This window comes from Mesoplodon mirus (genome assembly GCF_964341445.2).
Source record: "Mesoplodon mirus genome assembly, chromosome: 18".
In the NCBI taxonomy this organism is placed as follows: domain Eukaryota; kingdom Metazoa; phylum Chordata; class Mammalia; order Artiodactyla; family Ziphiidae; genus Mesoplodon; species Mesoplodon mirus.
The window spans coordinates 52,444,215-52,461,299 of NC_138994.1; the positions used below are offsets into that span (position 1 = coordinate 52,444,215).

Below are 17,085 nucleotides of genomic sequence, written 5' to 3' on the forward strand. Positions count from 1 at the left end.
GCTATAAAGTACTTGCATCTTCAACTTTACAAATATTGACAAATGTTTTCCAACTTGGTAATATTATTTATATCTCCTCAAGCAGTATGTAAGGATTGCCAATATTACTTTTTAATACCTGCCTTTAAAATTTTTGCCTATCAAGAGGTAACATGGCATCTTATTAAAATTTTATTGTGCATTTCCAACATTACTGTTGCCATTCATTCTTCCTTTCGTGTGAAATGCCTGTTAAGGTCTTTTTTCCATTTTTTATTGTTTTTTTTTTGCCTTTTTCCTACTGATGCTTAGGAGTTCTCTACATATTTTTAGTATTATTTTTTAATTTGCCTTGACATTGGATTTGTTTAACTAGGGAAGCCCCATAGAAGCAATAGGCAGAAGGCATATCTGCAAAGGCAGGTGATGCCACTCACTGAATTTATATGCATTTTCTTTTCTAAAATTGTGGATTCATGCTAGAATTCTGCTTCTTGTAGCTTTGTTCCATGAGATGTCACAGGGCTCAACAGTATCTTTTCTGGATGGAGTTAAAGGGGTAGGTCTGAACAATCCTACTCTTAGGGAAACGTCTTCCTGGCTTGGTCATCTGGGGCAGACCCATTGGAAAACCAGCTTTCCTCTGCTCTTCTTCTCTGTGCCCACACAGGGGCTGAGTGTATGGGTGTGAGTTGCTGGGTGGGAAACTGGTACTAAGGGTGACACCCTGGCAATGAGGGCAGAGCAGGAGACCTGGCAAAGTGATGATGATAGGAATTTCTGGGCATGGGGTGGGAAAATGTAGTCATTGGCATGAAAAGGGTAGCCATAGCTGTAAAACTGGCCCCTCCACCTTCTCCAGTGATTCCATCCCTCTTCTTTTCCAGTGCTTATATTCTAGCAATTGTACCTTCTCTGCCACATATTTAATCTCTCATCTGTACTGGTTCCTGCCTTTCACCCTCCAGGTAGACATTAGTTTTCCTTTTCTCCCAAAAGACCTTTCCTGGTATTTCCTTCCCTCTCAACCTACTGCAGTGTGGTGGCTTCTGCCCACCCCATCATTCACTAATGCTGTCCTCTCTAAGGTTGCCTCTGACGTAGTTACCAAACTTTTCTGGAGCTTTCAGGCCCATTCACCATCTTCTCCTTGCCTTCCTGGGATTCCAGGGCATAACTCTATGGGTCTTCTCCCTCTCTCACTGCTCTTTCTGTGATTTACTGCTGGCTTCTCTGTCTTCACCCATTCTTTAATGCCACTATTTCCAGAGTTAATGGTACCCCCTTATGGCATCTTTGTAACAAGCATTAAAAGGTTCACCATAATCTGATTGGGCACAGCCCTGGGCCAGGGCATGTGGCTTCAGGTCCCACTCACCCCACTCAGCCTGGTACCCTTGTGCCATTAACACCCTGCACAACAGCATGCAGCTGCCCAGGGTACAATTCTTGGTGCTCATCTTTTTTTGCTTTATTCTCTTTCCCTGTGTAACCTTGTTGACTTTCATGGTTCGAAGACCTATGTAATTCTAGACATCTTTTAATCTGCCTCCTGGACTTCTTTTCCTGGGTGTCCTGTGGGCAACCCAAACTTGCCAAGGCCCAAACTAATTTCATTATCTACTCACTTGCATATTCCCAAACATATCCATTTTTCTGTATTCCTTCTCTAAGTTAATGACACCACCATGCATCCACTCATCAAGTGAAAACTTCCAGATTATCTGTGCTTCCTCCTTTTTCACAGTTTAAAGCTTCTATCATCCCCCAAGTGCACTGCTGGATTAGCCTTCTAACTAGTTTCCCTAGGTCCAGAATCTCTCCCCTCCAAATCACTCTCCCCACTGCTCTTGCATTTCTTTCTTTACATAGAAATGAGCATATTGTTCCCTTGTTCAAAATCCTACGTTGGCTTCTAGTTAACCATAAGATAAAGTCCAGATACTCAGGCATGGCATACAAAAGCCTTTATATTCTGGCCCAAATCTACCTTTCCAGTCCTACACTTTGTCCCTGATCTTAACACCTTCCCTGATCTTAACCACATCAGTCTATGATGCACAGTTTCTTGAACATAATTTTGCCACATGCTTTAATGCTCCAGTGCCTTTGCTGGTGCCTTGCATGCCCTTCCTCTGTGTTTTGCCTTGTGAAAGCCCATCATCCACCCTTTAAGACTATGCTCACTGTGACCCCTTTTTTCAGGCACCTCTGGTCCAATTAACAGCTCCTTCCTTACTGCTTTTACATCTCTATTGTTATGTTAATACAAATTCTCCAAAAGTTATTTTGCATCTTTTTCACTACATTGTGTGTTTCTTAAGGGCAAGTTTAAGCTTGTTGGTCTCCATATCATCAGCAGTTTGCCCAGTGACTGTACATGGTAGATATTGAATAAAATTTTTTTTTTTTTTTTTTTTTTTTCGGTGCGCAGGCCTCTCACTGTTGTGGCCTCTCCCGTTGAGGATAACAGGCTCCAGATGCGCAGGTTCAGCGGCCATGGCTCACGGGCCCAGCCGCTCTGTGGTATGTGGGATCTTCCCGGACAGGGGCACGAACCCGCATCTCCTGCATCAGCAGATGGACTCTCAACCACTGCGCCACAAAGGAAGCCCTTGAATAAAATTTTATGAGTTAAATTGGGCAGGATGCTTGAACATCATTTTGTGAAAGGACCAATGATTTCTTTCAGCATTATTTTCAACCTGTTCCTTTTCTTCAGACATCAGAAGAATCTCAGAATGGGACAGCTGATGGGCTCTGTTGGAGACAGTTATTACATCATATCCCCAAACTTTGGCTAGGTCTCTCTAGGGACACAGAGACTGATTTCTCAAATGACTGATTGGTGTCTGAGTATGGTTTTTCCCCCAGATATTAGAGTTCCTTCGAATCAGAGATTATTTTCAATCTAGGACCTAGATGCTAGGTTCCACAGAAGACTCTCACTGCTCTGAGTAGCAGAGTCAGGCTTTCAGTGGTAGACAGATCTATCTGGATTTGTTTCATCACCTTTGGGTCCCATCCCAACATCTCACTAAGGTTTGAGATTTTAGAGCACGAAAAACAACATAAAAAGGCTTCACTATCTCAAAACCTTGTTAAACCTCTCAGTTATCCTGAAAGCCTGGGGACGAGGGCCCGCTCATTTGAAGGTTTTGTAGAGGGCTGGACAAACAGTATCGATGCATTAGACTGACTTCTGTCACTCCCCTTAGCTAGGTAGGAGACACTCACTGTCTCCATGAAGCCCAGAATGAGTAGTTTCCTCGAAATGAGCAATTGTATGTTTTTTGTGGTGTTGGGTTTTTTTGTTTGTTTGTTTGTTTTTGGCTGCTTTGGGTTTTTTGGCTGCGCGCAGGCTTTCCCTAGTTGCCGCGAGCGGGGGCTACTTTTCCACGCAGTGCGTGGGCTTCTCATTGTGGTGGCTTCTCTTGCTGTGGACCACGGGCTCTAGGCATGCAGACTTCAGTAGTTGCAGCATGCGGGCTCAGTACTTGTGGCTTGCATGGGCTAAGTTGCTCCGCGGCATGTGGGATCTTCCCGGACCAGGGATGGAACCCATGTCTCCTGCGTGGGCAGGCGGATTCTTAATCACTGCGCCACCAGGGAAGTTCCAGCAATTGTATGTTTGTAGAACCCTGGTAGCAACTGAGTGGGTAGGAAAGAGCTTGATTCCAATTTCCCCTCAAACACAAAAACATTGCCATTAAAAGTGCAGTGACTGGTCAGCGAAGGATGCCTATTGGAAGAGCTTTCGGGTTCATTTCTGAAACGAGTCAACCCATCCTAAGCCCAGTGCTTAATTATGCGGCTCCTGAGCCCGCCCTACCGCCTTTGAGCCCCCTTTTGGCCTCTGAAAGGGCTTCATGGGGCCAATTTCACAATGCTAGGGTATTCGGTCTCCGGGCCTGGCATGGAACCCTCGAGTTCCACGCTCGGGACTGACCTTATCCCAGGAGGGCGCCCCGGTGGTCAGGAAGCGTAATCACGGCTGGCTGTGAACGCCGGCGCCGGTGGGGCAGACGGCAGGCAGCGCTGAGGGAGAGCGTGGGCCTGAGCCGAGGGGGACCCGCCCGGGGCGGGGGCGCGGGCGGCTGCAGTGCGTCAGCGACCCGCCCCCTCGGCCCTCCCCCGGGCGGGGCCCGCCCCGATGGCGCTGACTCAGCAACGCGTGGGGGGAGTTTTGTCCCTCCGCGGACCCCGTTTCTCTCAGCCCTCCGCCGCCGCTGAGCCGGTTTCCTCTTTCCGGCGGTCGGGGTGCGAAAGCCAGGTCGGGCAGCTTAGGCAGTGAACCGCTGTGCAGCCCCGGCTCTTGCCTGAGGACCCCGAAACTACCGTTCCCCCGCCGGGCAGCGTGGGCGCCATGAACGACGCGGGTGAGGCGCCACTCTTCCCCGCCGAGGGTAAGCCGGGGGGCGCGGGTGGCCTCTGGGGACTCAGCTGCGCCCCGGAGGCCCGGCGGCGGGGAAGGGCCGGGGCCGGGTCCGGGTCCCGAGGCGATGCTGAGGGTAGAGCTTTCTGGGTGGGCTGGAGCGGCCCGGAGGGAGGCAGCATTGTGGGCGAGGACGCCGGTGAAGGGCTTCTCCGCTGCTATGGTCACCTCGGGATGTTCTTAGCAAGTTAGAGCCCGAGTGTGGGAGTCCCGGGTCAGCCCTTCTCAGCCTCTTTTTGATGTTATAATCAATCCCGTTTGGTCTTTTAGCAGGACTGAATTCGGAGAAGGTAGCTGCTTTGCTTCAGAAACTGAATTCCGATCCTCAGTTCGTACTGGCCCAGAATGTCGGCACCACCCACGACCTCCTGGACATCTGTCTGAAGAGGGCCACGGTCCAGGGTGTTCAGCATGTGTTCCAGCACGCCGTGCATCCTGAAGGCAAGCCTGTCACCAACCAGAAGAGCTCAGGTGAGGTCTTTAAACTTCTTGCACACTTCCCTTGACTTTCTTGACAGCGTCCCATTGTGGTGTCTTACCTAAGAATGGCCTTAGGGGAGAAGAGGTTTGGATAGAAAGAAGTTGTAGTAAATTTTTAGAGAACAGGCGCCAAGTACAGGCTGGGCCAAGAAGGTTACTTTGTGACTTGTTTTCGTGCTCTGTGGTTCGTTAGTATATTTGATTTGAGCACTAAAGTGACTGACTAGCCCATGGTCATCTGTTTGAATTAATTCACGACATTCTGTCTTGAACTTATGTGACTGCAGCCCCATGTCTTGGAGATATATGTTCTTGGTACGAAACAGATCATGCAAAAAGGTTCATGCCCTAGAGGACACCTCCACGTTGCCCTGAAGGCCATGTACAAATGTATGGGATGGAAAAGACACAATGTAATTGCATCAAAATGTCATCAAATGTTATTTTTAAGTATAACTTTTGGTTGCAGTTTGAACACATGTGCTAATGGGCTAAGTTACCACCAGTAGACTAGTTTGTAATACAGAAAAATACTCATTTCTCATGCCTTGCTGGTCAAGAGCTTTGCTATCTGCTATTTAGCACCACTAGAAAACAGAAAAACAGCTACAGTGAAAGATGGGTTATCCAGGAATCCAAATAAGGACATTCTCATGGCAGAATTGTACTAAAAGGACTTTTTAAAGTCTATCCATTTTAAAACTACTTCCAGTCTATTTATTTTGGCAGAAAGCAGATCAGTGCTTGCTTAAAGCCAGTCAGAACTCAAAGTGTACATTTATAACATGGATGTATTTTATTGTATGTAAATTATACCTCAGTAAAGTTCATTTTTAAATTTTAAGAAAAAAATTATGATCTTGCAATAATTAATGTTTTGCCACAGTAGAAAGTGCTTGGGGTGGTGTGGCCTGTCAGGCTACAAATTATCCAGTTAGATCCAGTTAGTAATGTTATTAGTGGTCCTACACGGTTTAGATTGCAGTGCCCTTTTAGGGAAAAGCCTGGAAATGTTCATCTAGAACAGATCATGTCTTATATATCCTGTAGTGTCATTTTTATTTGCAAGAGGTACAAATAGCACATGAGCTATGTAGGTTATTTCCCTGCAGTTTTCACATTAACAGTTCATCCAGATTTCCTCACTAGGAAATAATAGTGTGCTTATGAGAGAGGTGGCATACAGGTAAAACCAAGGTAAAGATGAGCTATACTAAGTCATTAGTGACTTTTTAAAAATTTTTTTATTTATTTTATTTATTTTTGGCTGCGTTGGGTCTTCATTGCTGTGCGCGGGCTGTTCTCTAGTTGCGGTGAATGGGGGCTACTCTTCATTGCGGTGTGCAGGCTTCTCATTGCAGTGGCTTCTCTTGTTGCGGAGCACGGGCTCTATGCATGCAGGCTTCAGTAGTCGTACCTGGGCTCAGTAGTTGTGGCTCGCGGGCTCTAGAGCGCAGGCTCAGTAGTTGTGGTGCACAGGCTTAGTTGGTCCGCAGCATGTGGAATCTTCCTGGACCAGGGCTCGAATTCGTGTCCCCTGCATTGGCAGGTGGATTCTTAACCACTGTGCCACCAGGGAAGCCCCATTAGTGACTTTTGAAAAACACTGTGTGTAGTTACTTATTTTTAATTATTTTTTCTTCTTGTAAGATTACTGTTGTTCAATGTAGAATATTTGCAAAATACCGATGAGTAAGTATTCTGTCAGGTCTTTATTCTGTGTGTGTGTGTTTAATATGGGTGATACCTTACATATTGTTAGGTAACCTACCTACCTTTTTCACTTACCAATATATTGTGAACGTATTTTCATATTAGTAAAAAAGTTATGCCCAGATAAAAGTCAAGGTTTTTCCCCTCTGAATCTTCCTTAGAAAAGAGTTACCCTATGTGTGAGGCTTTACAAAGACTTTGATCATGAGCATTCTCAGTTAATTTAATTTGAAGTAAAGTACATTTTGGGAAAGACATTAATTACTCTGAAATGACCTTGATCCATGCTAGTTTGGGATGCTTATGGAGATCATTTGATTGAATCAGTTTTTTTAAAAAGCAGACAATTTGAATGCAATATTTTTCTAGGACATGACCTCACGTGGAAATGTTGGATATCCTTGTAAATAGACCTCTAAAGATCACTTAAGATGAAGTACAGAAGTACAGAAGATGGTGACATTGTGGAGTTTGTGATTATCCACTTACAGGACAAATGACGAATATGATTATATGGTGGTGGCATAACATTTTTTAGGGACAGCATTATGCGTGGATTCAAAACATTGCTGTGACTCAAACATAGTAGATGGAAGAAGGATGATGTGTTCTGTTTGAAAGAGTGATCTAATAATGGTAAAGGCACTGATGCCAAGATGCATGTGAAAAGTGTGGATCAGTGTGAAAATGACATGTCAAAGTGGAAAAAACAATGCTTCTACATCAATTTATTATATTAATATGATTTTAAATATCTAAATATTAAAGCTACTAAATTAAATATTATAGGCAGACAGTTACTCTTTCATCTATATTTTTAAGTGTTTATATAATCCAGTTAACTAAATAACTTAAAGAAAAATTCTCGTTGGGGCATGGGGATTGACTTATGTTAGAGTCATCTTATATTGAAGCATATACTATATATTCCACATTAAAGGGTGGAGACTTTTTAAAGGTTTTGCCACATATTGCCAGATTGCCTTCAGATATTTTTTACCTGTTTAGATTCCTATCCAGGGTATATAATAATGCTGTTTCCCCAGGTCCTTGCCAATATTGGGCATTATTAATTGAAAAATAATGTTTCTCCATTTAACAGGTGTCTTACGATGAACTTTAAAAAAATGTTTCTTGGCTATTTGTATCTTTTTTGACTATTAAATTAGCTGTTCATGATCTTTGCTCATGTTTCTCTACCAGTATTTCTTTTTCTAATGTAATTTTCTTAGGTGATTTGTAATTGATTCTTTATGTGATACGTAAAGAGATTTTTTTTATATGTTAAGGATATAAACCTTTGCATATATATTGCAAATAGTAAGTACTACCTTTCTTGTTTTTGTGTTTGTATCTTTCTGCTCTTTCTGATTTGGTCTTAAATTGTCCAAGATCTTGTCATAGATTCAGTATTGGGAAATACAGTTGGAACAATGTAATCTATGTGAACATTCATCATACTTTCTTGATTTGCTTTCTTTTTTCAGGGCGATGCTGGATCTTTTCTTGTCTGAATGTTATGAGACTTCCATTCATGAGAAAATTAAATATTGAAGAATTTGAATTTAGTCAGTCTTACCTCTTTTTCTGGGACAAGGTATGGGACTGATCTTGAAATATTCTTTTTGTTTCAGTGTCAACCTTGGTAGGGGCTATCTCTTCATTTCTTGCTTTTCTAGTTGTAGTCTGCCTTCCATTATAGATGGGACAGCATTTATTCTGATTTCCAAAGTATCAAAAGTTGACTCTTTTCAAAGGCAGAACTACTTTTGGTTGGTAGGTGGCTACTTTTTGCAATGAAATAATAAATCTGATGACTCACCTTACTACTTCCTTGTTTCTTTCTTATTTAAAATTTTTTATTTTGTTTTCAGTGATTTCCCCTTTTAGCATCTTTATGTAGATTATTTGTATTTCTAGGACCTAATTCCCTTTCTCCAGGTAATACTTGTCTGAAAAACAGTAAATAATTTTATTCCAGTTTTTTATCTTTAAAGTGTATGTTATATGTATCCATTAGATCTTTATTGATTGAAGACTCTAAATATCAGATTTTTCTGTTTCAGAATAAAGCAGTGCCTTGTTTTGGATAAACTATTACAATGTGTACACACAGATAAAGGAAAACACTTCAGACATTCTCATGAAACCAGATACTGCTTTCCCCCACCACACACACCACGTGACATGTGGGATCTTAGTTCCCCGACCAGGGATCGAACCCATGCTCCCTGCAGTGGAAGTGCAGAGTCAACCACTGGACCCCCAGGGAAGCCCCAGAGATACTGCTATGTAATTACCAACTTTAGTTTAAAAATACCTACTCTGTTGGGTCTACAGTAGTTCCAGGACTCATATTCTGTTGATAATGCCAATAAAGATATTAGCTCTCTTCTCCTTTAATTTTATTTAACTTCTCTTACTCTAGGTTGAACGCTGTTATTTCTTCTTAAATGCTTTTGTGGACACAGCCCAGAAAAAGGAGCCTGAGGATGGTAGGCTGGTGCAGTATTTGCTTACGAATCCTGCAAATGATGGAGGACAATGGGATATGCTTGTCAATATTGTTGGTAAGAGCCTTTCTCTAATTAAACAGAAACCCAGCATGATCAAGCAAGGCTCTGTAGTTAGGCATAGGTCATTTCTTTGGTGGTTAAGTACAGAGTAGAATTGGTCCCCAGAGGGGTATACAGTTAGCTTTAAGAACCTTTATCTCACACTCTTACCTATTAAGTACCTTTCTTAAATTAGAGGTAAGGAGATAGGTACTGTGAAGGTTGAGTTAGAGAAGAAAAGGTTGTATTAAGTAGAACTAACTTTCTATGAAAAAGTTTATCTCTTATCCATTGATGTAATCAAGAAACGCGTTGAAACTGCAACTGTTTGAAAATGTCCTCATTCAGAAAATTGTCTTTTGGAGAAACTTCATCATGCTGAATACTTTACAAAGTGTGTTAGATTAAAAAGAACAGAATTAACTCAAGATAGATGGATAAATAGGCAGATTAAATGACCTGTTTAATAATATTGTAAGGTCATTAAGTTTTCTGAGTTAGACTAGCAAAATATGGCCTTTTTTTTTTTTTTTTTTTTTGCGATATGCGGACCTCTCACTGTTGTGGCCTCTCCCGTTGCGGAGCACAGGCTCTGGACACGCAGGCCCAGCAGCCATGGCTCACGGGCCCATCCGCTCCGCGGCATGTGGGATCTTCCTGGACTGGGGCACGAACGCGTGTCCCCTGCATCGGCAGGCGGACTCTCAACCACTGCGCTACCAGGGAAGCCCAATATGGCCTGTTTTTAAAAGCAATAGCTATTTTTGCCAGGATTCCTGACACTGGAGTATACGTTTACTTTATTGAACATTAAAATTTGTTTTCTTTTAGAAAAATACGGTGTTATCCCTAAGAAGTGCTTCCCTGAATCTTATACAACAGAGGCAACCAGAAGGATGAATGATATTCTGAATCACAAGGTACAGCATATGGAGCAGGGTGGGATTGCATGTAGTATACTTACCTTAAAACTCTTAACTGATTTTCCAGGGACATTCCTGGGCATTTCAGTATACACAGTCTGTGTACAAGATAGCTACTCAGTGTCTATCCAAGGCAATGTAGCCTCATATTAACTTTAAAAATAATTGAGATTAGGGCGTTTTTTTTTCCTTCTCTTTAAAAATCTCCCACTTTTATTTCTATTGATTTTAATATTTTCTTATGGGTACTGAGGAAAGAAAGCCCCATTCTCAGCCACAAGCATGCTAACTTGGTTCTAGTGGAGGTGGACTGGGACAGCTTTATGTTCTAGTAAAACCAGAAAGAACTCTTTGGAAGACTTCCTCAGAGAGTATGCAGAGTTCTGCAGCTTCCCCAAACTATATCAGTGTAGTTTATCCATTCACTTAACATTTGATGTAGTCACTGAACTGCTTTTTATTGCCTCAGTTGTCTTAATGAATCATTCTCTCTTCTCTACATAACCCATTTTCCCAAGGAGGATTGTGAATCCTACAGGGATGCTGCTCTGCCAGCCAGACATCTTTTTTAAGAACTGGGAGTTGCCAGAATCTGCTGTCTTGATCTATGAGGCTAAAATTGGATTTGTCATTCCTGGGAGAAAGACTGCATTTTAAAATAAACTGTAAATGTGTTTCCTCAATATTAGAAGTAGGTTATTTTCCACCCAGGAAACTGGGGAATATTATCCACAGGCTAAAAGGTCATTAATAGTATAGCATTGGATTCCATTTCAGGTGGGAGCAAGATTCTCTTTAGCACAGTGGTTAGGTTTATGACTCACTTTTATCTTTGGCATCTCTCAAAATTGAAAACAACAAAAATGAAAAGTATATTGGGGGTTGGCATAGCCATGGTCATAATGATTTTACAGAGAAGAAATGGACAACCAGTAAAATTGTAAATTAAAATCTATTAGAGTGACTTAGTGGCATAATCAGCTTGTCTCTTGCTTTTTCTGAGGGTGATGGCATTATGGAATTACATGTTTTCCCCATCCCCAGACATGTATCACAGAGGGTACCACCAGTTGTAGAGCAGGAGCAGTTCCATCTAGTATTGTTGGGGAATGATTCATGTCTTTTCTTCTTATGGAGAGTGTTTTTAGCTCTGTGTTTAAGTGGACTGGTTGGGGAAAGATGCATTTGCTTTTATGAACTTTGCCTGGCGTCTTGGCTGAGTTATACTTCAAAATAGAGCTAGCACTGGTCTATTAGGCTCATTTATAGTTGAATATGGGTAACTGAATAAGTTTCTATCATAGATGAGAGAATTCTGTATACGACTAAGGAACCTGGTACACAGCGGCGCAACCAAAGGAGAAATCTCAGCCACACAGGATGCCATGATGGAGGAGGTAATAACAATTATTTGGATTTTTTGTGTCCCTTCTAAAGAACTCTCAGAATATGCCTATCTGTTACATTGATTGGGAAGCGTGGTCATTGTAGGTAATGTTGAATTGAATTGAAAATTACTTATTTTAGGGACTTCCCTGGTGGTCCAGTGGGTAAGACCCTGAGCTCCCAATGTGGGGGACCTGGGTTCAAGCCCTGGTCAGGGAACTAGATCCCAGATGCATGCCACAACTAAGTAGTCCACATGCCACAACTAGATATCCTGCATGCCACCACTAAGACCTGGTGCAGCCAAAATAAATAAGTAAATAAATATTTAAAAAAAAAAACAAAAAACAACAAGGGCTCCCCTGGTGGCACACTGGTTAAGAATCTGCCTGCCAATGCAGGGGACACGGGTTTGAGCCCTAGTCTGGGAAGATCCCACATGCCGCAGAGCAACTAAGCCTGTGTACCACAACTACTGAGCCTGTGCTCTAGAGCCTGCGAGCCACAACTACTGAGCCTGCATGCCACAACTACTGAAGCCTGCATGCCTAGAGCCCATGCTCCACAACAAGAGAAGCCACTGCGATGAGAAGCCCATGCACCGCAACAGAGAGTAGCCCCCGCTCGCCCCAACTAGAGAAAGCTCGCGTGCAGCAATGAAGACCCAATGCAACCAAAAATAAATAAATAAAAAATAAAGTGTAGAATCTTTAAAAAATAAAAGGAAGAAAATTACTTATTTTAAGCTGAAAAGGCTGAAGTATAAACTTTGCAGTTTAGTATGGGACTTGTACTCATATCTTCTATTTCCCAATTTATTATTCCATAATTCACTCTTTTATTCATTTCATAAATATTGAATACGTGCTATGAGTTTGCCACTGGGAATACAAAGATGAGAAAGACATGGTCTCTACTTTCAAGGAGCTCAATCTCTTGGTAAAAGAAACACGTGAATAATTAAAATAAATCCTATGCTAGAGATGTGTTATAAAGAATTTGGTGGTCATAAAGGAGGGAGTGACTAATTCAGTGAACTGAAGGTTTCATGGGGAAGATATTGGAACCAGCTCTTGAAAGAGCAGTAAAGATGTACCAGATGGGTAACTGGGAAAACCATTCCAGACAACAGGAATTGCATGTACAGTAGCATGAACAAAGGTGGAATCTTCAGAGAACACGGTAGCTGAAACGTAACATTTTGTGAGTGTGTTTGGTAGTAAATTAAGCTAGAAAGGCAGAGCTGTGAGGGATCTTAGGTAGATGCCAGATCTTTTGGTTTTATTCTATAGGAATAAAGATGAGAAGCTATCGATGGTTATAACAGTTAAAATAATGTATGTGAAAACATTTTGGAAAACTTAAAAAGCATTAAACAAATATAAGGCAGTAATATTTATTATCAAGGCAGATAAAAATCTTTATTATTAAATACTATTCATAATCCAGATGAATATGTATAAAACTGTGAAATCACTTTGAGAAAAGTACAAACATTTCCCTTTTTCATCTAGTGGGCCCATTACTAGGAATCACTCAACTAACAGTACTTTCAAGACTGTTTGTATGGAGTTAAGATGGCCTAAATTTTTTCACTGCAGCGCACAACATTAATGCTTCACTCGTGTTTTCCTTTGAATTTTAGAGAGGCAGCTTAGTGTAGTCGAGAGCATGGTCTCTGGAGTCAGGCTATCTAATCTCCTCATTTAACAGCCATGTGACCTGAGACAGGTTCCTGAAGCTCTGAAGTCTCAGTTTGTTCAAGTGTAACACATCTAGCTTGATACAATATTCATTTCTTAAATATTGTTCAGTGGATGAATACAGAGGTTTCATTTTGCTAGATACATTTAAATTATCTCATATTTACCTCTTTCTTTACTCCTTAAGTGTTCTTTGTTAAGAGAGGTATCTGACTGTAGTAGAAGAAAATAGGTTTTGGAGTAGGACATGGGTTTCAGTTCCGGCTCTATCACTTAACAGCTCTGTGATTTTGGATAAAATACTTAACCTGTCTGAGATTCCGTTTGGGGTTTAAAATATATTTCTCATTGGATTTTTGTGGGGATCAAATAAGGAATTAAGTATAAGAGTGTAAAGCGTAGTGCCTGGTACATAGCAGTGGTCCAATAAATGTTAGTTTTTTCTCTTTCTCCTTGGAATGATCTCTCCTGTTGAGGCCATATCTCCTGCATAATTTGCCTTTCTTTATGATTATAGTAAGATGGTGGGATGTAGTAAGGATGAAGGTTCTATAAAGAGTTATGGAAACGGGCTCAGATAACACTTACTGCAAATCACAAGCATTCTGTTGGCTTAAGATGTTTGCTTTAATGATCTTTTAAATGATATGTCTAAAATCCATGTTCTGACTCTGGGATTAGCTGATAAGAATTAGGGCAGGTTCACTTCCCTGGCGGTCCAGTGGTTAAGACTCTGCGCTTCTAGTGCAGGGGGCGCGGGTTCGATCCCTTGTTGGGGAACTAGGATCCCACGTGTGGTGTGGTGCGGCCAAAAGAAAAAACAAAAACAAATTAGGGCAGGTATATTTCACATATCTTTTCTCTCCTGTTCCTAACCTTGGAAAAATAGTACAACACCACCTTACCAAGTCCTGAGTATGGATGTTTTATAAATAGGGTTGTTTACTTAATGATTCTAGGTAAACTGTTGACTGTAGAATTCTGTGTGGTATAGGTCTTTAGATTTTTACAATCCCCTAGATAACTCTTTATTTAACCTGACTCTTATGTAATGAAGAGTCTAGCTGTGGTTTTATTTTATTTTATTTTATTTTTATTTTTTGCGGTATGCGGGCCTCTCACTGTTGTGGCCTCTCCCATTGCGGAGCACAGGCTCCGGACGCGCAGGCTCAGCGGCCATGGCTCACGGGCCCAGCCGCTCCGCGGCATGTGGGATCTTCCCGGACCGGGGCATGAACCCGTGTCCCCTGCATCGGCAGGCGGACTCTCAACCACTGCGCCACCAGGGAAGCCCTAGCTGTGGTTTTAAAGCCACAAATTAGTACGTATGTTTTGCCTAGTCTTGTAGGCACATCAAAATGATGACTTAACAGCCATGAAGCTCAGATAGCTTTGAATGAAATGTATTTATGCTAAAGGCATTCTTTCTAAGAGAAGAGAAAGGCAGGTTGTTTGTTGTGATGACAGACAAGGCAGATCTGGAACCGTGTAGTCACTTCTGTTGTAGTGTTTTCTTAGTGTGTCTACTCTCTTTTAGCCTCCAGATTCCCTTAGGATTATTAAGTGTATTCTCTACCAAAACTCTGTCTGTTAAAAAACAAAACATAGAACAAAGACCAGAAACAATATTTATCAGTGCCATAGGAAGAGACAGGGAGTCATTATGATTTACTCAGGAAATTCTATAGCAGTGGCTCTCAGCTTTTAAAAGCAATATATGGGGGCTTCCCTGGTGGTGCAGTGGTTGAGAGTCCTCCTGCCGATGCAGGGGACACGGGTTCGTGCCCCAATCCGGGAAGATCCCACATGCTGCTGGGCCCGTGGAGCGGCTGGGCCCGTGAGCCATGGCCGCTGAGCCTGAGCGTCTGGAGCCTGTGCTCCGCAACGGGAGAGGCCACAACAGTGAGAGGCCCGCGTACCACAAAAACAAACAAACAAGCAAAAATAATATATGGGCTTAGGCTTGCTTCAGACCTAAGGTCAAGGTCATTTTCTTTGAGATTAGGGCCTAGTTATCTTTCTTTCGGAAGTATACCCATTTATTTTATTTTTTCAACTGAACAATTAACTTCTTAGTTTGAAACATACAACATATTTGAATTACGTTTGCTAATCATTCTACCGTGTTGCACATTAGAGGCTTTTGAGTGTTACACCAGGAGCATGAATAATGCTTGTACTTTTAAACTTTATAAATATAAGACATTACATACTAACACAAGGAAGGATGACATAGAAAGTCCTTGTGAGCCAAAGGTTAGCACTGCTAACACTCTGGTGCATTTTCTTCCATATTTTTTTCATTTAAGATCATATGAGAATAGCTTTAAAAAGGGATCCTATACACTGTTTTATAACTTGTTTTTTTTTCATTTTCTTTGTCTTTCTCTAAAGCCTATAGTTTCTTTTAATACAATTTTTAAAGGTTACTTTCCATTTACAGTTATTACAAGATATTGGCTATATACCCCATGTTGTACAATGCATCCTTGAGCTTGTCTTACACCCATTAGTTTGTACCTCCCACTCCCCCCACACACTGGTAACCACTTGTTTGTTCTCTGTATCTGTGAGTCTGTTTCTTTTTTGTTATATTCACTAGTTCGTTGTATCTTTTAGATTCCACATGTAAGTGATATCATACAGTATTTTCCTGTCTGACATTTCATTTAGCATAAATATCAAAAATAGAAGAAGATATACAGTGAGAAGTCTTCTCACCCTATTCTCCATCCTTCCAATTACCATGTACCCCCAAATTAGTTTCATTAGTTTTTGTTATTAGTTTTAGCTGTTAGTCATCCTTCCAGAGATTTCTCTTTTAAAAAACATAATAGAAATAGAATTTTTGAGTCAGGGAGAATATACATTTGTAATTTTGATATATAATGCCAAATTAACCTCTTTGGAGGGTCTATCAATTTACGCTCTCATCAGCAATATCTGACAGAACCTGTTTCCCTTTAGATTTATCAAGGCAGTGCATTTATCAAACAATTGGATCCTTACCGATCTGATAAGGTACACAGTTGACAGGTAAACAGTCTGATAGATAAACTATCTCATTGTAGTTTTAATTTATATTTTCTTACTTTGAGTGGGGCTGAGCATCTTTTCTGTGAACTGTATATTCTTATCCTTTACTTGTTTTTTTTCTTGGTCTTTTATCAATTTCTAGGTATTCCTTAAATGTTACAGAAATTAGCCCATTGTGATATGAGATGCAAAAATTTTTTCTTAGTTTGTTGCTTATCTGTGATGTGCTTTTTTTTGCTATGCAGAATTTTTTACTTATATATAGTCAAATTTGAAGTTTTTATGGTTTTTAATTAGAAAACCTTTTCTCAAATTGTAAAAGAATTCTTCCATTTTTCTTCTAGTACTTATAGAGTTTTGATTTTTGTGTTTGAATCTCTGATCCATTTAGAATTTATCCTGGCATAGGGTATGAGATATGGATCTGTTTTCCTCTCAAGGCTACCCAGTTGACCCACATCTTTTCAAATAGTCCATCCTCTCCCTACCCCTTAATTTGAGATGCCATCTATCATTTCTGAAGTCTCCAGGCATGCAATTCTGTTCGTTTAGTGTGTTTATTCATCTGCCAGTAATTCTGTATTTTAGTTACTGAAGCTATTTATAGTGTTTTAGTGTTTGTAGAGTTAGCCCCATCTCATTGTTCTCTTATTGTTTTCCTGGTGAATTTTGTTTTGGCATTTGTCGAATTGTGGCATCTACACCATTAAAAGCTTCTCAGGTGATTCTGGTTTAAGAGCCACTGCTGCTAAGATGTAACATTTTCTAATATGGTCTTCTCTTTTGGATTCTGGAAGAGGAAAGGAATTATTATTCTGATAGTCATAGAGGACATTTCTGACACTGAATAGGGGACTAACCTTTCCCTTGAGGTT

General features: G+C 41.1%; 1 protein-coding gene across 4 annotated transcripts in view; it reads left to right on the forward strand.

The window, feature by feature from the left end:
- The first annotated feature begins 4,132 nt into the window (after positions 1-4,132).
- The window catches only part of BLMH (bleomycin hydrolase), a 43,279-nt gene continuing 30,326 nt past the window's right edge, over positions 4,133-17,085 (forward strand). Inside the window, exons 1-6 of one of the 4 annotated variants that reach the window (XM_082604914.1) lie at positions 4,133-4,385; positions 4,685-4,885; positions 8,095-8,204; positions 9,036-9,177; positions 9,994-10,082; positions 11,390-11,482. In XM_082604914.1, coding sequence (XP_082461040.1) covers positions 4,346-4,385; positions 4,685-4,885; positions 8,095-8,204; positions 9,036-9,177; positions 9,994-10,082; positions 11,390-11,482 — 675 coding nt within the window. In that variant the 5' untranslated portion in view covers positions 4,133-4,345. The remainder of the gene's footprint in view (positions 4,386-4,684; positions 4,886-8,094; positions 8,205-9,035; positions 9,178-9,993; positions 10,083-11,389; positions 11,483-17,085) is intronic. The other 3 variants (XM_082604916.1, XM_082604917.1, XM_082604915.1) reach the window with 3 other exon arrangements.